Source organism: Cupressus sempervirens, chromosome 1 (genome assembly GCF_028749045.1).
Source record: "Cupressus sempervirens isolate cs-2001-9-10 chromosome 1, ASM2874904v1, whole genome shotgun sequence".
In the NCBI taxonomy this organism is placed as follows: domain Eukaryota; kingdom Viridiplantae; phylum Streptophyta; class Pinopsida; order Cupressales; family Cupressaceae; genus Cupressus; species Cupressus sempervirens.
The window spans coordinates 402,322,345-402,347,761 of record NC_143118.1 but is presented as its reverse complement, the minus strand read 5'-3'; the positions used below and the strand labels follow the sequence as shown (position 1 = coordinate 402,347,761).

At 34.3% G+C, this 25,417-nt stretch overlaps 1 protein-coding gene across 6 annotated transcripts in view; it reads right to left on the bottom strand.

Moving 5' to 3' along the window:
• The window catches only part of LOC149577994 (uncharacterized), a 167,376-nt gene that overhangs the window by 37,591 nt on the left and 104,368 nt on the right, over window positions 1-25,417 (bottom strand). For all 6 annotated transcript variants that reach the window (XM_089827108.1, XM_089827127.1, XM_089827136.1 and 3 more), the window contains exons 10-11: window positions 22,403-22,513; window positions 2,283-2,474 (exon numbers count right to left, since the gene is read on the bottom strand). In XM_089827108.1, coding sequence (XP_089683234.1) covers window positions 2,283-2,474; window positions 22,403-22,513 — 303 coding nt within the window. The remainder of the gene's footprint in view (window positions 1-2,282; window positions 2,475-22,402; window positions 22,514-25,417) is intronic.

Below are 25,417 nucleotides of genomic sequence, written 5' to 3'. Positions count from 1 at the left end.
AACAAATTCAGAGTAAGTTTGATACTTCATCAGAGAGAACCTTATGCTAAGAAGTCAGACAAGTTGATGTCAAACTAAGGGGGAGAAACCTTATTCTCTGATATGTTTTATGGCGAATATTGTGACAACACCACATGACAGTATTCGTGGAGACTTCATGCAAACTTTTGATGTCATACATATATGAGCCCGTCCTCTGTGTACATCATGAAGAAGTGACGACTTCTAAATGATTATCACTTGTATTAGGAGAAGTTGTTGTAAAGTGACGTCCTTAAAATAACTTGTAGCATGATTCATTTTGTGAAATTGTTTCATGTAAAGGCTTTATCTTATAAATCAACAACTAGGCATTTGATATCATTAGTTTGATTATCTACAAGTTGCTTGTATAGATATATTTTCGATACTTGGTGAATATCTTGCCCTGATATTCTGATAGGCCAATACCACACTAAGTACTTGGTAATCATCATTCAATTGATGTTTCTGATAGGCCATTACTCTTTAGAGCTTGGTGAATCTCATATTGTTGATATTCTGTTAGGTCAATGCTCATGTTATCTAATATGATATCAAATAGTAATTAGTGAATATCATATGTTGATATTTTGATAGGCCAATACTTATATGATATCATACACTGGAAATCTTCTAATCAAAGATTTCCTATATGTATTATTTTTGAAATATTACCTATGGTGTAATATCTATGTTTTATCCTTCTTCATTAAGAGGGAGTATTAATGTTATAATTCTATCGGATAAATTATATTTTATATATGAGATATATAATATATGACTAATATTATATATGGAATAATTAACTTATATATATATATATATATATATATATATATATATATATAATCATTATATATTGAGGGTATATTAATTATGTTATAACTATTACTAATGTAAGTTAATATATTAAAGAGACATGTCTCTTCAAGAGGAATGTCTCTTTATATCATATATATATATATTCATTCGAATAGTAACTTGAAAAACACATAAATATCCACATGTGCTATTACAAGTTACATAATAGATTAATCGATCCTATTTCACTAACAATATTAAATTTATTATTATTTAATTGTTTTAAATACTATTTTATTGATAATATATTATTTATGTAAATTTTATTTCTTATTTCTATACTTGAATATGATTTTCTTCTCATTATTTATTTAATTATTATTAAAATTATACTTGAAAATGGGGACATGACACAATTATATATATTACATTGTTAATTGAATGCTTCTTTAGTCTGCTATAGCCGTTATAGCTGTTATAACTGCCTTCTCATGCTCATGAATATGAAAATGTAATTGTGTTCAATGATATGATAGTTGATAGTTAAGGCTGGGAAAATGGGATGTTACAAAAATGCTTCTCTAGAAGCATCATTGAGAACAATCAAGGATAAATGGCACAAAACAAGAGCTTCCACAATTTATTATGCACAAAATAATTTCAAAAGATGGACCACTAATTAAAGCCATTGCAATGTCCCCTAAAATAGCAATGTTTTTAAGGCAGTTGACTGTAAATTTTTTGAAATGCATGGAGATAACCAAATACAAAGAAAGCCCACAAAGTTGAAGCATTAATTCTACCTTACAAGTACTGGGCTCAAGTGGATTTTCTTTTAAATTTCACCAAGCCCATCATAGATATAATTAGATATACCAATTCCATTTCTATACCTCTACCCATGCCCTTACTTTTCTACATAATTATGTTAAATGTGAAAAAGCACATAGCAACCATTAGACTTGTCTCAAGTTCAGTAAGAGAAGAAAAATATATAGAAATCAATTTGAATGGTGCTCCTTTGTGAATGACAAATGGAGGAATTTTTTTCCTGTTTCTTCAAGGGTTAGCTCCAATGATACTAGAACATGCCTTCACAAAACTACTAAGTTTGTCCAGAAATTGTGTTCAATCTCAATGCTTGGCTTGACCAAGTTGTTTAGGAATCTGTATTTGGAATACTCTAAATAGCCAAAAGTTAATAACACAAAACTAAGATCAAAACAATAAAAACATAGGAACATTCTATCCAAATACAATGCTACTCTTCGGTTATTTTGGGACACAAACATCTTTCAAATATTTTTTTATAATCCTAAAGCATTCTCCTTTCCAGCAATCTAAAACTTGAACAAGACGAATGATACAGGAAGATAAATTTAAAGGAAAACAAGAGAATATAAAATGATAAAAAATATAGTATTAAAGCTAATGCAACAGAAGGCATTTCATATACAAACCTCTTCACAAATAAATTCAATTCCCCCAATAAGTTCTATCTGTCGAATGTCCAAACCAATAGCACCTGGACTAGGCTTCTCTGCTCCATCACAAAAATTGTAGAGCAAATTTGATAACAAACGGATTAGTGCGCAGTGAAGCTCTTCTGCCCAGGAATTCTCCCTACTAATCTCCAAAAGAGCCTTTAATACCTGTATCATGAAACACAATGAATTAGGAAATATATTGCACCCCGTCCTACTGAATTTCTTTCATATAGATGCATATATTGACATCTTCAGCATGTATGCATCAGTGTTATCTCTAAGGACCACCTCTACATGTCTTTTTTGCAGACAAGATAACAAATCAAAATTTCAGATTTTAGTATAATTCCTGTGCATGGTATTTGTACAACAGTATGCTTACATGTAAATTGCAGAATATTAACGCTCTTGATAAATTATTTCTGGTTCCATTGGGTTCAGACTTTGGAATTGATATAGATTAGCAGACTAATAACTAGAAGACATGTTGATAGCTCATATTCTAACCCTTAGCAGACTAATAACTAGAAGACATGTTGATAGTGCTGTGTCAGCAGATATATGGATTTCAACTGGTATGTAATTTTTAATGATTGAGGTTCAAGAATGCATAAGCAATTTAGCCAGTCGTCTTGAACTCTACCTCAAATATATATTGCACCCCGTCCTACTGAATTTCTTTCATATAGATGCATATATTGACATCTTCAGCATGTATGCATCAGTGTTACCTCTACGGACCACCTCTACATGTTTTTTTGGCAGACAAGATAACAAATCAAAATTTTAGATTTTAGTATCATTCCTGTGCATGGTATTTGTACAACAGTATGCTTACATGTAAATTGCAGAATATTAATGTTCTTGATAAATTATTTCTGGTTCCATTGGGTTCAGACTTTGGAATTGATATAGATTAGCAGACTAATAACTAGAACACATGTTGATAGCTCATATTCTAACCCTTCAGCATCAGACTATCGCCAATACATCTGCAACTTTGATGACCCATTAGTGATTGTGGATAAAACCGACAACATAATCCTTGTCTGATTGTGAGAGGGAAATTATTTTATTTGATCAAAAATTAGAAATAGGAAATAGTACACTGCAGATGACATGGCCACAAAAGAAAACTTGAAAAGCCACTGGCATGAGGAACTTGAAAGGTTCATTGCACATTCTTTCCAATTTTTCTGGCATGCAAGTTTTTCCAATTTAAAGAGAAAATGAATTCTGGAAGGAAGAGCTAGAGTAACTAATTCAAAGGAAGTTTACGATGTAAGGAGGTAACACATAGATAATACCATACAATGTCATGTTTTCAGAGCAACTAAAAAAAATCTAAAGAATCCACACATAACCAACAACGATTGCAAAATAATGAAAAAGGCTGCAGATCAAACACAAATCAGAAAGAAATGCAATTTCTTACACTATTAACACTGCATCATTAAATGAGTATTAAATGAATTGCTTAAAGCCTTAATGTACTAAACTGCTTCTTGCGCTCCAGCATATTTGGTTTCTTTCTCAGTTGAATTGCCAGTGAGGTTGATCTTGTTTCCACCAACAAACTTTTGATCCCCCACAGCAGGAATTTCTCCCCCTCACCAGTTCCCTCTTTCAAAACACTTTTCTTTTCAAAGACAATTTTACTTCTGATAATTATTGGCAAGATAGGCAAAGAGTCAGTCAATAGCCAAAACAGGTCTCAATGATACTTAGCTAAGGAGACATCAAGTTTATTAGACTCTACTACATCTCATCTTCAGCACATTTCCCAAAGCTTTAAGAGTCATTTTGTCCCAGATTCATCATTCCACCACATAACCCACCTTATAGCTTATTTGAGGGCCTACAGCAAAGACTACGCACATTATTGAAAGCTTGAATGCATCTGTAGTATTAGTTAGATGCAAAACTGATTAAATTGGCCACTTTGGGTAATAAATGTATATACACGTACCTGAGTCAATATGAATGGTTAAACCAACAAACAACCACAACATTCAAAAGGATACTCTAATAATCTAAATTATTGGTACAGCCCACAACGCTCGCATTTCTTTTTGCTTTCATGTCTTCAATTAAAAGAATCTTATTCTCTATAGAAGACATCTATCTAGCTATTTTTAGCATTAGAACTGTATCAAGATTAGTTCTATCCCTGCAATGTAACAAGACTTCAATTATTATCTTTAGCCATGTCACCCAAGACATGGTTTCTTAGTCAAAGAGTAAAGTCAACATTATGCATCAATCTATGCTCTAAAAAAATGCTCATTGATGTGTTTTACTTTTGTTTGAAACATATGAACCAAACCTATTGCAGATTTACCTAGAATTAAGTCTTCATCAAGACATTTTATCTAAGAAGTCGGGTTCGGAGCCTAGAGCTCGGGTTCAGGTCCAGATTCGAGCCCAAGTCCACGTCTGGATTAGACCCGATGTGGACCTAGGCGAATCCAGGTGGACCCAAGGGAATTGAAGCAGGCCTACGACCCATAGGGCCAAAAAGGTGACTTTAAAAACATTTAAAAGAAAAAAAACCCCATTTGACTCTTGAAGGGCATTTGCATCTTTGATACTATGAGTCTATGATCATCGATAATCTATTAAATATTTGCCATATATCATTATGTTTCAAACCTTATTATCTGTCAATTTGATTAACTAGTTTGTGTTTTGAAATTTCATTTTGCAATTTAGTAATTCAATATATGATTTTCTTTACAATCATGAACATAGATTAATGAGCGAGTATGTAATGTTTATCTTTCACATTTGGCATTGATCAATGATCAAGTAATATTGACATATTCATACTATGAAATGACTTAGTAAGTTAGTTTTACAATTATGTGTGTTTCTCTTGTTTTTACACACACACACACACACACTCTCACGAACCCAAATGGGAAAAAAAACATTTGCCTGAACCCACGAACCCCGTCCCCAAACCCGAATTGGCAACTTAGATTCTAATGTTAATGCTTCTTTTTCTTAGCTTTTACACTAGCTATCATAGTCCGATTGCTTTACTTAAATCATAAATGTAATATCATCATTTTTCTAGACAGAAACTTTTCTTTAGTGGATTAGTGTCTAGTTTTTGTTGTGTCAAATCTCTCCTATAAGATCCCCTTAACAACATTCATCCCACGAAGACTTAGTTTGACAATTGGTAATGTTGATGCTTGACTTGCAAACCTTATGTAGCTTATTTCTAGCAATTATTTGCATTCCTTATCTATTATTTCAGCATTACATGTTTTTAAACTCATGCTTTAAGAAGCTGACCAAGACTGAAGCTATAAAATGAGCTAAAGAATAACCAAAAAATTATATTGAAAAAGAATATACACAGGCATATTGGAAGGTCAAAGCTCACACATGACAATTCATCTCTCATAAACGGAGCTCTAAAGTTATGTACAATTAATTTTAAAAAATATTAACGAAATTGGCATGCATGCTTGGTTTGCCACTTAAGCCTTTAATTCACATTGTGCTATGTTTGCTATGTATAAATCTATAAGTTAAATATGGTATCAGAGCATGTGATTTGTTCCCGATGGGTGAGGTTAAAGAAGAATTTGGTGAATGGATGACAAAGTTGCTATTCTCCGCATAACTGTTGGAATTTGTTCTCACAACTTTTTTTTGGAAGTTGGAACTATTCCTTGGCACAACCCTATTGATGGGCAATCAATAAAGTGTACATGCAGAAAGTTGTTTGAGTCCATGTGTGCAATCTTGAATACAAGGATGAGAAAGGGGGGGGAAAGAGTGGCAAGTTGTGATGTCCCCAAATTGGGAAAAAACCTGATTTAACACTAATCAAGTGGTAAATTAGGTTAAGAAAGTACCTTTGCCTAAGTTGTACTCCTGCAAAGAGTGTCAAAATAATTTCATTCGTATTTAAATAAGGACTTCATATCAAATAATATAAAAGATCATGCATGGCATTGCAAGAATGGAAATGGAAGAACAAAATGATAAGACTTAGGGTGTAGTAGCTTTGATGGGGTGTCTTAGACCCTCCATCGTAAGTCCAAGAGTGGATCTACTCTCCCTTTTGGCTCCATGAAGCCCACTGCTCTTCCAATGAGTGTGAAGCCTAGTGAGGTATTGGATCCGTTAACCTCTCGCCTTAGTTAGTTCCATCCAAAGTCCAATCTTTTGTCTTCATTTTACAAGCACATCATGATAGTAGGGATTGGGTTCCCTAGCTGCACTATTCTTACAAACTCAGGTGGTCCTATACCCCTTTGGCCTCAATCTTACTCTCTGTCCATTCCTTGAGGTGGGACATTTGGAAGAGGTCTCTCTCGCCATTCCCCTTTAAAAATACAGCAAGTTCTTATGTTTATTAGATTATTAGTAATCAACCGATCATATACATATACAGCACGGCATATAATTGATTAATATCCAAGACTCATACCAAATCCTTAATATCCGATTGGCTGTTGAATATTAATAGTTTTCTTCCTTTGCTTGTGTCTTCAATATCTCACAATATTATTGTTATATGCTCAACCTTTTGCTGCAATGGACTATTGATGATTTGACTTATGTGTTTTTCTTCGATGCCAGTCTATAAGGGTGGGAATGTCTCTTTATACCTCTTTGTTTGCCTGTAGGATCACAACCCCTCACTATTAGTTGTCTCACCATGAGACAATGTTTCTTGAATTGTCACTCATCATATGCCTAACCAACACTAACCTTTCCTTAACCAATATTAATCAAGGATCTATGCCCTATTGTTAATAGATAATTAATCTTCATCTTAAAAAGGGTTTTTGGAGGCTTCATAATGGGTCGTTTTAGGTTGAGAACAAAATGATAATAATAATAATAAAACATTTTTTACAGTTTTGGACCAACTTTTAGAGCTAGACCTTGATGCGGGAGCATTCAGCAATGTAAGGTAATCTTGTATCACCCGAAAATTCAAAATATGTTTAGAGATAGTTTATGTTTGATGTATTTGCATTTTTGGATGCCCATTTGGGCAATATAGAGATTCCAACTCTCAAAATTGCATTGTTATTTTTCTAGATTAGTATTTTTATACACCTTGAGACATGTGCAAATGCAGAAAATCGGTTATTTTCTTACTTTTGGATGCCCATTTGGGCAATATAGAGATTCCAACTCTCAAATTTGCATTGTTATTTTTCTAGGTTAGTATTTTTATACACCTTGTGCAAATGTAGAAAATGGGTTATTTTCTTACAAAAACATAATTATGAAGAATTACAGGGTGTAAGTTGCAGGGAATGTTGTAATTGAAATTTCAAGCACTCTAGAAAAACATCAGGTCAAAAGGTTTTGCGGTTTGAAAGTTATTGTAGTTTTAAGGTGCTCGAAGACCTCCTATAAACGCTTCGGAATCAGATTTGAGGCATTAAATGGCCTCATACAGCCCCGAAAATGGGGAGCAGCCATACACAACCCATACGACTATAGAGCGCTCAAAGAGTTTTATCAAAAATGTGAACGATTCGTCCATCGGGGACCCAAATCAAAAGTTATGCCTCTCGGAAGTTGAACTACCTTTTCTGAAACGTTCTATTTTTGCACTGACTTCTAATCTAACTTCTTGAAGCTCTGTCTTGGCACCAACCACCAAATGTCAAAATGTAAAATGTATTCCTAACCCTAAACCTAAGACATGCTACTTAAGGCCCATTCTTGAAGCGTGAAGGCAATTTTTCTTGGTGGAGCTTGGGAGAAGGTACTATGAGAAGGGTTATTCTCCAGAATATGATAATATTGTAGCCATATAGCATGTAGTTGGGTTTGCTTTTGCTGTAATGCATGTTGTAGCTTCTCATTTCAGATGATATAAGTTTTCTTTTTCTGTTGTGTTCATTTTGTCTCAAGTTGTGTCCTCATCAAACCTCATGGGTCCTCACGTGTTCGTGTTGGTTCCGGACAAGGCCCATGCCCAACCCTGAAGGTCTTCGCAGGTTTGTCCACCCGTGAAGACCCATAGGTTGGGCACAAACCCAGCATGAATTGTTTCACGAACCCGAACCTGGTACATACCCAGACTCGGATTGAGGGTCCACAGTGTGAACTCGGTAACCCAGATTAATATTTTTAACTGGATTGAACTTTTGTCTTAACAAAGATGTATTTGGGAAATAGTGAAGTCTTAACTTTTAAGACTATTTCACTTATAAGTTAATTTTCAAAGGAGGTTCAAAATAGGGGCACACAATGAATGGGGGGACTGAGCTGGAAAAGGGAGGCAACTGTAAAGATTGAAATTTCCCAAAAAGAGGTTTGGACTTAAAAATTACATAGTAAGATTTTGAGTTGGGTGGTTGTTTTCATCATGCATGTTGACATTAGTAGTATGTGGGATCTAATAGGAGATTTCATGCATAATATGGTGAATATGTATATTTGTTATGTCTGTAGAACTTCTTTTTTATTTCACTTCAAAATGATTACTGAGAAAATGAATTAGTTGTTGATATTTGTTGTGTTATTTAGTACTTTACATTGACTTGTCGAGTCATGCACCTACTAGATTTCAAACTTGCTTATTTTGAACACTCAGTAATCAGCACTGAAATATATATTATTTTTCTCAACATTTCTCTTGAGTTCAGTTTTATGTATATTCCAGTTAATTTGCTTAAAAACTAAGCCACCAAATTCTCCACTAGTCTCGAACCTGACAAATTTTGAAACAGTCCTTGGTCTTGGAGTCAGTTTGCCTATAGGTTCTACCAGGGTTCAAACCCAAGCAGACTTGTTCGTCAAAGTTGAACAAAAGCAGACACAGGCAGATCAAGTGCTAGCCAGCGATAGTTTCACCAAGAAACATTCCATAATTTAGTGCAGAAAACAGTTATTACAGAATTTGAATAAGATCTTTAACATTAGAAAAATAAAATTGTTTGAAGCTCAGATACTTATTACAACAAAATAAAATAGCCCTCAAGATTTCTTCCAATGAAATTTTTATATCCAATTGCTGATAATGACCTCTGTTTGATTAATTAGAAACTCTCTATGGTGATAAATCACAACTTAAACATTAAACAATATCTTCAATAGATGGAGTTACAAGCTACTTTCATAACATTTTTCAAGTAGCATGTTAACTACAAACAAACAAGATCTTTGTACAATCAAAAAGTAATAAGCATTTGACGACTTGGAAAGCAAGAATGTTATTGGTGCAGCTGATCCCACTGCCACTGTTTGTGAATCAACTAATGACTTTGATGAAGAAGAAGATGCAGATGGAGTTTAGATAATCCATTAGATGATTGAAGCTTAGTATAAAGTTTCAATTGTTGAAAGTCAAAAAATGATACTTGAACTCAATATTATTATTTAAATATTTTGATACTGATAATAGATATGATATTATTGATTACAAGTTTATAGTGTTTTTGTTGTTTTCATGATACTATGTGGCATTCTAATCTTAATTCATGTTTCTAGGTTGCATGTATGTCTATGTATATAATTTTACATGTTTTTGTACTAACGAACCCAAACCCCATTTCAAAGTTTTGTTGTATTGGCATACCAGTTCGTCGAAACCAAAGTTGAACCCAAACCGACAACTTAGTTTATAAACATCCTACCATTAAGAAATTTCTATAGGTCTTTGGGTTGTCCTAGTGATGATATATGGGGGCAATGCTCATCAAGATTGTAAAATCCATACTTGAGGTCTATGTCACAGTAGTTAACAAATTTCATCCATAAAATTCCAAATTCAACAAACTTTTCAAAAATCCACAGCAGTTCACCTTAAAATTCATGCAGTAGATGGGTAAGGGTTTTCCAATTGAAAATGCATTATAAAAATGTCAGCAAATGTCTGACATCTTTGCTCACGCTAGAGATGCCATGATACGGGCACAAACAATGGCAAATGGATTTCAACTATTATGTTATAAAAATTATATTTAAGTAGGAGATATTTTCCACAAGAAGTCAAATAGTGATATTTCTATCAGGATTCAACTGTGTAGTTTTTGAGACAAACACATTGACCCACGTTTCAAGAATAGTGTTTCACAAGAACCCTCTCTCATGAGAGTAAATGGGTCATTTCACACTCATTGCATCTAGCCAATGTTGACAGAGTTGAAGCATCAAGATTTCTCGAGAGGTCACCCATCTCAGTACTACTCTAGCTCATACACGCTTAACCACAGAGTTTCCTCCAAGATTAAGTCCATTTTGCTTGTGAATGGGATAGTATTCGTATAGTACTTAACCTTGCAGAAAACTAGTGGTATAGCCCACTTTGCTAGGGTTTGCAAGCAAAGTGGGCTTAACCCTGGAGGAAACCTTGTAGTTAACCCGCGTGAGCTCGAGTAATACTGGGATAGGTCACCTGCCATGAAATCCTAGTGCTTACCTCTATGAGCATCAAATAGATGTAATGAGTGCAAAGTGTGCTATTCATTCTCATTAGAGATGGGTTATTGTGAATCAGTACTCATTAAACATAGGTCAATGGGTTTGACTCAAAATATATACATAGCTGAATCGTGATAGAATTATCACAAATAATATTTAACTATATTAATTTTGAATCTTTCCTTCAAATATAATAGTTAAACTAACTTAACAATTTATTGTATATATCAGTATTACAAGACACATAGAGTCCTTCATGGACTCTACGAGTCCCAAGCAAGGCAGTCTTCCAGAGGCTAGTGGCCTCTTGCCTCAGACTTGGTCGACTTTGGGCGAGTTTTGACTAGACTCGTTAAGTCCATGAACTTGCCACACTCTATAAGTCTTGAGGCAAGGCAGTCTTTCAGAGCTAGCCGCCTCTTTCCTCAGACTCAGTTGAGTCTTGGTAAGTTTTGACTAGACTCACCAAGTCCACGAACTCGCCATAATTTGAAGAGGTAAGTTACATTTATTTGTGTTGTTTCATAAATTGTTTTACATTCATGAATCATATTTCCATTTCCATTTTGTTTACATTTGTTTTAGTTTTTAGATTTGTTCATGTTGATGAAAAACTTGAAAAGTAAGAAGCCCTGATGTTTGAAAAAAAAAAAAAATTATTGTAAATGCTTAGTTTTTTATTTATGATAGATTGCAGCAGCAGCAACAACATCATGTCTCAGCCTAAGGGTAGTGGATCTAGGCTTAAATCTAACCCTGATGCAAACCCAGTTGTAGTATCAAGGGACAGAGCTTGTAAACATGTCATTCTTGGCCATAAAAAAAGGAGGTGTTACATGTTGGCATTGTATCAGAACTTATAATTGGGGAGGCATTAACAAATTGAAATACCACCTTGCACATATATTGAGGTGTGATGCTAAACCATGCAAAGGAGCACCCCAAGATGTCATGCATTATATGCAAGCTCTTTTAGAGGCAACTCAAGAGAAAAACGAATTAAGAAAGAAGCAATCTGAAGAAATGGCATACTTAGCTAGAGAGTGCTCTTCAAGTTATCGTTCTCCACCTACTACTGCTGCTACTTCTGTGAGTGTGAGCATTGGGCCTCGTATTTGTAAGCAAAAATCCATAATAAATTCCATCTTTGTTCCATGCAAAACTCTAGGTGCACAACCATCATTTGAGGGCATGGATTGGAATAAGGAGAAGCATGAACAAGCAAAAATGGCACTTGAAGATTTCCTTTTCTACAACAACCTTCCATTTAATGCATCAAGGTACTTATTAATTTAATTTTAATTTCTTTGTCTTACTTCTCTAGCCTTTAAGACTCAAAAATATGCATTTTTTATTAATTAGATTTATTTTTAAAACTTAAAAGTAATATACTAATAACTTAATAAATATAATTATTTGTTTATTCAATTTGCTTTAGGTCTCCTTATTGGCAAATTGTGATAGATGTTGTTATTGTTTGTGGTCAGGGGTTCAACACCCCTAATGATGAGGAGCTAAAAGGTCCTATTTTAACATGACAGGTGGCTGATGTAAAAGTTTACAGTGAGGAGCAGCGTGAGGTATATAGGACGAAGGGTTGCACCATCATGACCGATGGTCGGACTGACAGAAGAAATAGAACACTCCAGAATTTTCTTGTCTCCTCATCAAGTAATTATAGACATTAGCAATAGAGCTTGTACATAGAAAATTAAAAGTCAGTAGTACTACTTACTAGTAGTCAAGTATTGATTAAGTTTTTAACTTATAAATTATATATCATGATTGATCATTGTACTCAATTGCTTTGCTTTTCCTTAGGTTCCACGGTGTTTTTGAAATCAATCGATGCTTCGTGGAAAACAAAAAAGGTAGTGTATCTTTGTGAGGTAATAGAGGAAGTGTTGAAGGAGGTGGGTGAGGAGAATGTGGAGCAAATAGTCACAGATAATGTAGCGTAATATGTTGCTGCAAGTAAACTTCATATGGAGAGGTACCAACACTTGTTTTGGACCCCTTGTGTTGCTCGTTACATTGACCTTATGTTGGAGGATCTTGGTAAACTTCCATGGATAAAAACCTGTGTAGAGCAAGGAAGGAATATTTGTAAATTCATATATGATCATACTTGGGTCCTCAACATTAAGAGGCAATACATAAAGCAAAAAGAGTTGTCTTGTCTAGGGGTCACTAGATTTACAACACTTTTTCTCACGTTGCAATCCTTTTTTAAGTCAAAGGCGGCTTGAAAAGCATGTTTGTAAGTGAGGAGTGGAAGACATCATAATATGCAAAGACCAATGTAGGGGTTGAGACAAATGATTGCGTTTTCTATTAGGGTGGCTTTTGGCAACCGGCCAAGGAGATTGTGGAGGTGATTTTCCTTTTTGTCCTCATTTCCATTTCATTTCATCAATTTTGTTAAACACCTATTTATGTTCATTGTTCATTTTTAAAAGCAAAACACAAAATTTAAAGCTTAATGTTTCACCTTTCGAAAGATGGCAGTTCATAGAGCCTCTTATTGTTCTTCTACGGATTGTTGATGGAGAGAAGTCCTCAATGGGATACATTTATGAGGGCATGGAGAGGGTGAAAGTGGCCATTCAAATTTTTTATGCAAGAAATCAGGATAAATATGGTCCCAAATGGAATTTCATTGATAGCCGATGGCACAATCTAGTTCACAAGCCTATACATATAGCTATCCACTTCCTTAATCCAGCATTCCAACTCAGCCCAAGTCTCAAGGCTGATGATGAGGTGTGGAATGGACTCTATGATGTTTACAGAGAGAATATCACCTGATGAATTAATTGGAACAGGTGTAGTCTATGAGATAGAAATGTATAAGAAAGCACAAGGAGACTTATTTGTACGAGATTTATGCAAGAAAAATCGGACAGGACTAATACATGGTAAAAATCTATGAATCTAAATTCTAATTTCTAACTCTACTACCATTTTATATAGATAAAGTCAAACTCATAGAATTGATTTAAAATTTTCTTGTTTTAGATACATGGTGGAAGATGTTTAGTACTAAGTTGTCAAATCTACAAAGGATTGAAATTTGTATCTTGAACAAGAGTGTTTCTAAGAATGCAAACACAATTGGAGTTTGTTCGAGCATATAGACTCAAAGCAACACAAGTTGGTAGTGAAAAAGTTGAATGATCTTGTGTTATTCACCACAACCCTTACCTTCATCAAAGATAGATCTTGGGCATCGACACATCGCCTATTGTATTAGAGGAGGTTGATCCATAATCCACATGGAACACTAAGATTGATGATCATGTCTTCAGTAATGAAGACTTGTAGTAGGTTGATCAAGTAGATCAAGAGATAGAGGCAGTTGCGATGGTAGTGGAGGAGGCCAAAGCACAAGGAGACCCAATGCAAGACCCTAAGGTTGAGAGCTAAGTCACAAGATATGTCAAATTTCATCTATAAAATTTAAATTTCAGCGAATGTTTACCCTTTCTGAACTTCATCTGAATTCTATGATATTTAATATAATAATATTTTATTTTATAATAATATTGAGTTGTTTAGTTTAATTTTTTAGTAGTGTCAAACAATTTTGACAATTTTGTGGATATATTTAAAAATTAAAAAAATTATAAGGTAAATTTAATGGTGATTTTTTTATGAATTTTTACCTTTGGCTAAAATCCATCAGAATTTTATCATTGATGAACTTGAGTTCGAATTTGAACCTTGTGACTTACACTGAGAGTGATTAATCTGACTCTGATGATGTGGATTATGAGGATGAGGATGATCAGGAGAATGAGCATGTCCTTGAGGTTCAGCTTCACACACTAGGAAAGAGGATGGCTCTAGAATCTTCCATAACCTATCGTAGGCGTACTCGTAGAACATAGGCTACTATGAGCCTTAGTCTTCTATCCTATAACTTTTATTTTGATATATGTTTTGAAGTTTTGAGTCCATGGATTTCATATTTCATGAATACTGTAGACAATTTGACAGTGAGGTTATATTTCTACTATGTTATTTATAATAATTTTGACTAATTCCCTTCAAAAACTTGCATTTATACTTATGTGATGTCAATTGACTAAATGATGCATGAAAAAAACTTTAAATCATTAAAATCTTCGAATTTCTTGGGTTGTTCAATTTGTCGAGTCCATATGCCGAGACCAAGTCTAAGCACAATGACGTCTTGTCGAGTTCAAACCGAGTATGAGGCCTATAACTATGCTATACATTACTTATATTGTTTTTATTAAAATTGTTGTAGAAGACAATTATAATGTCAGTTTTTTTCCAAATATTTTACCTTTGTCAAACAACTAAACTTTAGGCTGTGATTTTGATTGTTAGTGAACAGACAGCAAATGCATATCATGTTGAGAGCTGATCAAGAGACTGCAAGTCTGTTTGAGAGACTGCAATTTTTGCAGGGTATTAGGTTTGTAAGTTTGCAGACTTTAGAAAAGTTTTTAAATGACATAACATCAAGCTAGTTTATCAGATATTTTGAGTTGCTTGCACACTTTTTCTACCATTTATACTTGTAAAATGTCAGCATGTTTTAAGAGATATAGGAATATTTAACTCCAAAGACAATCAGGAAGACATTTCTTCATCAATTTGATATGATGAAAAGCTAGGCATTTTTGGAGTGCAGCGAGCAAATGAGGCTATTTGACCTTACAGGGTTTTGGATACTCATGGTAGACTAACATAAGATTTCAACTGTGGGGTGATTTCGGTTAAGATTCTAGAATGCAATGTAGCCTTGATTGCTCTTCCCATCTCTCAGTTACAACACAGTGTTTACCAGCACACTATGAATAAACCAGAAAACTATAACCCAAAAAAATATTATACTACCATAATTGCATAATTCCACAGAATTTTCGGATGGGGGAACAGGGGGCCAAGTTTCAAGGACAGGGGATCAAAGGACCTAAGTTTTAGCGCGGTCATGTGGGGATGGCAGGCTGGTGGTTCAAATAAATAATAGTATTTCAAAAATAAAAAATATTATACTACCATAATTGCATAGTTCCACAGAATTTTCGGATGGGGGAACAGGGGGACAAGTTTCAGGGACAGGGGATCAAAGGACCTAAGTTTTAGCGCGGTCATGTGGGGATGGCAGGCTGGTGGTTCAAATAAATAATAGTATTTCAAAAATAGTTATAAAAGGACATGTACAGAAGAAGTGTAAGAATTATGATTGGAAGTTTAGCATACTCAGTAAAGTTTAAACTACTAAACGTTAAACACATTACAATAACTACAAAGAATATAAAAATGGTGGGCAGAGGTTTGGAAGCAAATCTCCCAATAGGGTCAATAGGCTGTTCCTCCTGGGGATCCAAGTACAAAACCCAGGGGCGGCAAAACCACACAAATCTTCATGGTGAATGTCATTTTCACAATTCTACTACTTGTTTTCCACAAAACCAAGTCCCTGAAACTCAGAAGTGATTTTGAATGAGGCTTAGAAGTTAAATGCTTATTGAAAAGGGTTTTGTGAGTGCTTAAGGTTTTGGATGGAGCCCATTGGCCATCACAAATAAGGTTTTCATGCATATTGAAAGTAATTTGATGTTTTTCTTTAATATTAAAGCAATGAGGGACACCTAGAAGTCTCTACAAGAAATGGGAGACTCCTTGGAGTCCCCTGAGTGTCTCAAGAACATCTTGAAATCCTTAGTCCATCTGCAAACAAAGGGGTATCCAAAAAGTATTTCCAAGTTTTGAGGAGCTCATTGGTTATTGACTCAACTTGAAAGCCCAATGTTTTGTGTCAAATTGTGACATCATCCCTTAATTTACAAAATACAAGTATGACCAGGAAACATAAATAGAAAATACAAAGAAGCATAAAAATAAATAAAGTTGTGTTTATATGCAATAGTTGCAAATCAGACAGGCAAGGGACATTTTCTCCAAAAAACTGTGATTCCCCTTCAACGGTATCTTCGCGATCAATCAAGAATCAGATAGATCAGTTTTTTACATCAAAAAAAACACAATAGCCATTGAATAATTTCCAACAGTTTTTTGACATTTTAATAGACAAAAATGGGCAGAAAATTGGCATACATAAGGGAATTCATTACAAAACCCTAAAAGACACTTGTGGATCCCAAATACCACAAATAGACCAGTGGAGATCTATAAATAGTGCAGCATATTTCATCAATATTGTGCGACATGTAAGAATTGAAAGAAAGTAGTCGTGTAAAGGAAACCTGCAAAAGCAACATTCAATACTAAACCACAATAGCAGCTGAACCAGCAAAGTCAGGACATCATGTGGAAAAAGGCAAGATTCAAAAAAAAAAAATGTATCTTTCCATGGATTGTCTACATCTGATTCTTGATGAGAGCCATTTTGAGTTTTAATTTAAGCTTCCTTGCACTCTGCATTGGTAGCCAACAATAATCTACGTAATTAGAATTTCAGTTATACATATTAACTGACTTGTCAGATTGGATTTGGGTTCAGATTCAGGTTCAAAGAACCAATTTGCCAAAAATTTGTTCGTTAGTGTGCGCATGTACAGTTCTGCTCTTTGAAAAACATAATACAAAAAGGAAATGTATCATTAAAATAAAAAAATATAGGCCTGTTAAGGAGCCCGTCTGGGCTAATCTAGTCTGCCAGGAAGACAAAGTTTGTGAGTGGAGAATACTGGATGATGGTTGGATATAACTGAATTTTAATGGGGCCTCGAGGGGGAACCTGGAGCCCTCAGGAGAGGGGAACCGGGGGACAGGGATAGCTAAGGAAACATAGTGGCAACAGGTTCAAACAGGCTGTGCAATGGAATTAATAACGAGGCAGAGGCAAGTGATCATCATGGCAAAGTGACTCTCAGCTTAAAAAGTGCATCTAGAAGGGGGTTCTTTGATTATAGTAAATGCTTCAATTAAAGGGGAAAATGTGGCATGGGATCTGAAAAAATTCATTAAATTTACTCACAAAATACTCTAGTCTTTCAAAGAATTTAAAACATCGTGTGTTAAGCATTGGCAATGAGGTGGTGGATGTATTGTCGAAGTGTGTGGTGGAATTAATGGAAGGAGAATCAAAGGAAGTGTGCAAGGGTGTGAGAGGTCTGAATTTTGTGGGTGAGATCAGCCATACACCGCCACCACCTGTCATTACCAAGCCTATTCCCAAGGTGAAAGTGGGGGTTGGTGTAGGATTTATTTGAGAAACGTCAAGTTTGTCTACTATCATTACGTAAATAGAGGAAGACAAGCCCTGTGCAGAGAAGGAGGTTGCCATTTTTTGGGACAGTAGCACAGTGTGTGGTGTCCACTTGAGGCTTGTTTGACACAGATTACTGTCAAGCCGCAGCTCACGTTGCTTGTGTGGATTTCAGAGAAGCATCTGAAAGGAGTTTTCAAGATTCACAAACCAGTGTTTTTGCTTGTGTATATATTCATTGTCTTCGCCAGTTGGAAGTGGCTCAAGTCAAAGCTTTGGTTGTTCGAATAAGTTGGGAACAGATTTATTCCTTCCAAAGCTCTCTTTTGTCTACTTTTGCAAAGTACTAATAAGCCAAATTAATCACCTTCTTGAAATACATGCATCGTAAAAATGTGTCTATTTTAGTTTACATTGTGTCAACTGTAAAGGCTCATTGCAACTCATTTTCCTATCTCTTTCCGAAACCTAGCAAATAAGACAATTAGATACAAGGCCACACAGAAGATATTGTCAACAACCAATCAATTTCAGTTACATATATTATTGTTGCTGCTTGTGATTCAAATGACACAAGCAAATAAATAGAAGACACTTGTCAGTTTAAGCTCCAAATCAGTACACTGGATTTTTTGCTATTTGATTGTTCAACTCACAAGTAGTTACTTTGAATAACTGAAACAAAATATAGTAACATGTTGTATTATCCAACTATTGAAAATAAGAACGGTTATGATACATTATTTGGTTAAATTTATTTACTATTTTGGGTTTATAGAGAGAACATTGTTTCAAATTTGTCATTACATTAATGTCAGACCTAGAAGTCATTACATCACATAGTTAACTTTTGATCTCAATTACTTCAAAGACTTCACCAATATTCAATTTGACAATTAGACAGCTATTTAGTGACTACCCTCTTAAAAATCTAAGAGAATATTTGCAGATGTTAGGTCGAATGTACACTAGCAAGTTCAGAGCATCAAGATATTGGTTCAAAAACGTATTGATGACTTACAAACTTTATCGACTTTCATGTCTAACTATACTGTAAAATCATTTGAATGAGGTATCTCTAACAATGAAAGACCGAACTAAGATGCCTTTGAACATTTGAATCTTTATCATAATGACACCTCAAAAAGACATTGCATGGATACAATGCACATCAATTTCTGTCAAAGTGAAATCAGTGGTGGAGTTTATTGATTCAAATGGCATTTGGCAAAAGAAGTGGCAAATAACACCACCAATTGCACAAAATGCCCTCCAAAATGTCACACACATATCAGGAAAAACAAACTCTTCACACATACTTTGAGGATAAGGCAAAAGAGGAATGAATTGGGGTTCGAATAGGTTCTAATACTACAGATGCAAGGGGGAAAAGCTTACATGACAAAAATTGTGCACAAGTGTTTTTAGAGAATCTGCAACAATACCTTCAACAACATGTGAACCAAACAGAGCTAGAGGAAACATTAATGCATTATTCGCACCTTGTACTACACCAGGATCACAGACCACTTTAAAGTATAAAATAGAGAAAGAATGTCCAGGAACAAGCAAAGAAAACGATTGGAAATCTTTGGTACTACTCTAGCTTGCCATTGCATGTTGACAACATATGGTTGATGCTATTGCAACTGCAGAACCTGGATTTCAAGCCGCATCTTATGAGACATTGAGGGATGAGATGGTCAATGATGTAGTACTAGATGCTCATGGTGTTTTTAATGAGCATCGACTAGAGTGGGCAAATAGTGGTTGCCCCATTATGTCAAATGGGGGGTTCAATAGAAGGAAATTAACCCACATCAAGTTTTTTTAATATGATGTTGGCATGATATGTTTGAAATCTATGGATGCACCAGATACAATCAAATCTGCAGCTACATCGTTCCATATTTGTGACCTTCTAGTCATAGATATGGGGCCAGAAAATGTGGTTCAATAGATTACTAACAATGTAGTTGCTTGTGTTGCTTCTAGTAAACTCCTCACAAGCAAAACCCCCTCTATGTTTTTAAACTCATATACAACAAACTGCCTTGTGTTAAATTGGTATTGCAAAACGCTCAAACAGTTACAAATTTATAATCACACAAGAGTTTTGTGAATGATGTACTCTTTCGCAAAAGGCAGGGAGCTAGGTCAACCAACAATGACAAGGTTTGCAACACACTTCCTTGCAGTACAAACTTTTTGCCAACAAAAAATGAATTTTAAACAACTGCTTGTTTCAAACAAGTGGATACAATCTAGCTTCACAAATCAAGGAGATGTCATAGCAGTCCCAAACTACATGTATTCTACTAATTGTTGGGGTGCAGCTTAACAAGTTATAGAATTTTCACAGCCTCTAGTAAAAGTCTTGAGAATAGTTGATGGAAACAAATCCCTATGGAATATTTGTATGAAGGCATGGATATGGCCAATGAGATAAAGAGAGGTAGGATGTAAAATAACAGTGACAAGTATATGCCACAATGGGACATAATGATAAGAGGGATCAATAGATGCAATCTCCTCTGCAAGATGAAAAATATATTATCTTAATCCAATGTTGTTATATATCTCTTGTCAAGATATCATGATGTTGAGATCACCAAAGACTTGTTCATGTGCATGGAGAAACACACATTTCCTACCATGAAACAATTGCATGCATCTATGGAAAAAGTGGATATATCAAGCAAGCAAGGGGTTTTCTTCCATCCAAGGCTGGCATGGAAGGTAGGAAAATCTTCCAACCAAGTGGATTCTATAACTTTTGATAGTCTATTTTGTGACATGATCATTAAATATGTTATGATTTTAAGATATTCTTCCATTATACTGACTCAATATAATGTGTTTATTAGCACAATGTTTCAAAAAAATTGGCCACAAAACCAAAAACCTTAGATGGATGGCAAGACATTTTTTGAATTAGTTGTACAATTCATAAACTTGTGAGTATACTTGGAGTGTTTTTTGAGTACATACATTCCAAGAGATACAACCCCCTAACACAAACAATGGATGAATAGCTTGGTGTTTATTTAACACAACCTTCAGTTGTAGCTAAAGAAATCTCCAGCTTAAACTTTTAATACATTTGTAGTCGGATATATAATCATCATGTTTTACACTTGCAAGGCAAAGAATTTCTACATAGACAGAAAACAAGTATTATTGAGGATAACGAGCCAGTTGACCTAGATGAGATTGATCGAGAGTTTGACTGTATTGTTGGTTGATGGAGTTTCTTGAGCCTAAGGATTTTCAGATCCTAATAGAGGCCAACTTAGATCCCAATGATACCGGATAGTTTAGGAGAAGCTCTTACATAGGAGCTTCATCACTGGAACCTGTTGCCATCTAGAATACCTCTATTTATAAAGCTATTCATTGGCTAATTTTTTTGTTTTGAGTCATTATATTTTATTTATACATAGAATTTGTATAAAGTTACAAACCATATTGAAATTGAAATAATTTTGTCAACCATCACCATCTAATCATCATTTATGCACTATGAAATATTCAAATATGTTTTGTGCGTGTAATGTAATCAATGATATGAATAGAAACAACAAGAACCTGTTTTCTTCAATGGGTTACAACTCTATATTTTATTTGCTCTATATATATCTATGCCATAGAAATGCCCTTAATATTTTTTTTATTGTTTTTGTCTCTTTTCCAACAACTTAACAAGTTTTTTAAAACCACTTTTTTCTCAATTTTTTCCCCGTTTTCCAGAAAAACTTAATCTTTTGGTTTGCTCCCCCAAATGATTTTTGCTGCTATGAAGAATATAGATTTGTTAGGTTTTGCTCTTATGTCTTTTGTTTCTTCAATAAAATTTTATGGATAATTGTTTTGTCTTGTTTTCACTTTTCCATATATTAATATTTTTAACTATTTAATTAAAATTTTAAACAGCATTAAAAAATTTATCACTAATATAATTTTACATATTTGGAATTTAGTATATCTGAATTCAAGTTTTTTAAATATATTTGAGTATATAATATTTAAGTTGAAAAAAAATTGCTTTTATTGTAATGTTTTAGATTTATTTTTATATTAAAACAAATCTGTTAACTTATAACATTCAAACTTAGTTACAAATTTATTTGTCTTTTTTTTTGTGGCCATAATTTATCTGAATTTATACTTGATAAACTTGAATAGGAACATGAACCTTGTGACATAGTCTATCCTTATTCAGGTCATGAAAATAATGAGTTAAGTTGTACTCCTTCAAAGTTCAGGGCACTACCATGTATTTAATATAATCTTTCTTTTTATCCTTGGAAAGAAGAATATACCCATATCAGAAAACTTGATTAATTTTATCATCCTTAGAGCCATGTTACTGGGTTTTTAAAATGCAAACTTAAAATAACAAGTGTTTGAAAAAAGTAGATTGACTTAGTTTGAAAACTAAGATTTGTGATCCAGAGATAGTAGTCATTCTTACCCTAGCATCAAGACCATTCAGCCGGCACTTTTGAATTCTTCCTCTATCACAAATCATATACATTAGGCAACTTAAAGCAGATGCCCAGACACCTTCTTCTTTCTCCTCTATCTGCGAAACAAGAATACAGTGATCGTGTATTATATACAAGATGCACACTCTATTCGAGAAACAATAGTCACAGCAACAACAGAAAACAAAAATTCTACTGGCCCACATAGTTGGAAGATATTATCCCAATCTAGCAACAGAAAACGTCAAAGCTGTGCATAATATGATGATTCTAATTTCACTCCCACAGGTATTATTATACCACATTTTATACAGCTAAAGATTATAATTGAGTTAAATACATTAAAACAGTTGAGTCCAAATTTTGCAAACTGGCATGATTACATTTACTCCAGGTTACCAGGAGACGGAGAGACTTGGAGGTCTCTGGTACTGGTATTGGTACCAGTACGGCTTTTTTTCAAAAATAGGAGATGGGGGTACTTGTAGAAAGCAATTTTTATAGTAGTTTAAAGAGTCTAATACAAAATACAGAATAGTAAAATTGTAAAACTAAAAGACTTAAGTAAAAACTAATAGTAATGTCATATTAATATAGAGTCAAATAATTCAAAACCCACATTATATATGTCATAGTCATATCTGATTTCTAAATATCGCATATGATCATCATCATGTCAGATTATTAATCGCGGAGATTATCATTACATATTCAAATTTTAAATTCAAAAATATATAGCTTGATGCTAAATCGCTGATATGCAAACAAAAAACTTAGAACTGTAAACAAAAATCAGAGATCTACCTAGTATCTAGTATGATGATGATACTATCGTCTACTCCACAAGGTTGTCATCCACAAGTTTCAAGTTTCAACAAAGTTTCCATTATCGTTGGTAGGGTTGGAAATAAAATAAAAATAGAGAATTATGGTTATAAAATAAAATACTTCTGATGTCCTTTAGGTTATTAAAATATAATATTTTTAATGATCACTAGTTGGGTTGGATTCTAGAATTATGGAATAAAAATGAAAAATGTTTGTACTGTTTTTTAAGTTATTAAATAAAATACTAAAATGACTTAAATGAATAAATCATTGAAATTGCCATTGGTTTTGAATTATAATTTTTTTTAAACATTAAAATGAGGATGAAAACACAAAAAATAATTTAATACTATATTTTAAATTTATTTTTCAATCAGGAGATTCCAAGGAGACTTTACTTTTTAGATTTGATGACTCGGAGTCTTCACAAGACTTCTTCATGAAGTCTACAACCCTTTTGAGGTCTCTGAAGACACAAAAAGTCTTTGAGACGTGTCTCCGAGGGAGGGAGACGAGACTCCCTGTAATAGTGCATTTACTACATCTACTATCAAATTCACCAAAGTTTCAAAATATTCCTTGCCTTGAGAAAACTTTTGAATCTCTCAGTGCCCACTATTGTGATAACATCCTAAAATACACTATTCTATTTTTATCATTGACTTAAGTGGCCAATGTAGGCGATTAATAATTGTTAGTAGAATAGTACTTGTTAGTGCAGAAATATAAAAAGTTAGTTGTACCAAAGGGTTGCAACGTCTGGTGTTCTTAACCAACTAGGAATACTAAATGTAAAGGGTTACCAAGACTATGGAGGATAATGCTTATGTAAGGCTCTAGTACAATCAATGCAAAAAATATTCTGCCATTCGAATATGTTGTGTTTGTATTGTCCTTCTATTATTAATTGATTTTGTTGTATGACATTAGTAAATGGTTATTGCGACAATATCACTTCCGCATTTGGCATATAACATTTTTAGCGTCTTTGCCTAAAGTTCAAACAAGGAGGTTAGAACACTAACAAGTGGAAGGCTGGAGACATAACTAGTCGTACTTTTAACCAACAAGTACTGATAATTGATAGCTATGTTACCTAGGGACGCATTTCCATCCCTAAGCCTTGAGTTTCGAAAACCGTCCCCATTTCTGGGACTTGGAGACGGTCGTAAACATTTCCAAGCCGTCCCCACCCAAGCAAGAAAATTGGAAACCTGTCCCCAAAACTTCGTAAACAGTCAACGTGTTTCCAGATGGTGTTGACTGTCCCGAGGACTCCGTAGTCGTTTCCCATCTATCCAGGGGACTACTTGAAGTTTCTAATTTTATAATAAAATTCAACTTTAAAAAAAAACATTAATAAATGGTGATTTTCTGCCCATTCGTTGGCCCCATATTAAAATAATAAAATTTGTTAATATAACCCATGCTGAAAGATTTTTTTTTTGGAAGCCATTACAAACTTAGCATCCAAATATGACTAAAAATTAAAACTTCTACTTTTGTTCAACAAACCAGACCTAAAAATGATTGTAAATCAGACTTCTATTTGATATTCATAATGCAGACCTGGAAATGATTGCTGCTGGGTTGACGAATACTCAGATTGTTTTCAGCTTTGATAATGCTCTGATAGCAGCAATAATTGCCCAGAAATAAAATGTTGAAGCTGATTACTGCCCAAACAAGATGGTTGCTATCTGTCTAGGAAGATTTGGCACAACAAATTCAATTTTCCTCCAAAACCCACAAGAAAGGGCTCTAAAGTCTAATCTATGGCAGATTGATTCTCTCATTTGATGTCATCCTATGTTCCAATTCTTAGACGATGATTCGATTTGATGCTATGTTCTATGTTCATTTGATGAATTAAATTGATAATTTTAAACTATGTTTCTATGATGAATGTGACAATGTTATGTAATTCTAAAATTCATGAATATATATAAATAGTCGTCCCCTGCTGTCCCCTATTTCAGCCAAAAAAAAAAAAAAAAACCATCTCCGAAACCTGTTTCCTTGTCCCCCCGTCCCGAAAACTCGAGGCAACATAGATTGATAGTGACACCGAGGAGGAAGAAATCCGAGACAATCAATTGACACAAGACCTCGTTCAAGTGAGGGACATGGTAGTAGACAAGTACGCATAGCGGGAGGCAGAGCAAAGCGCTTTG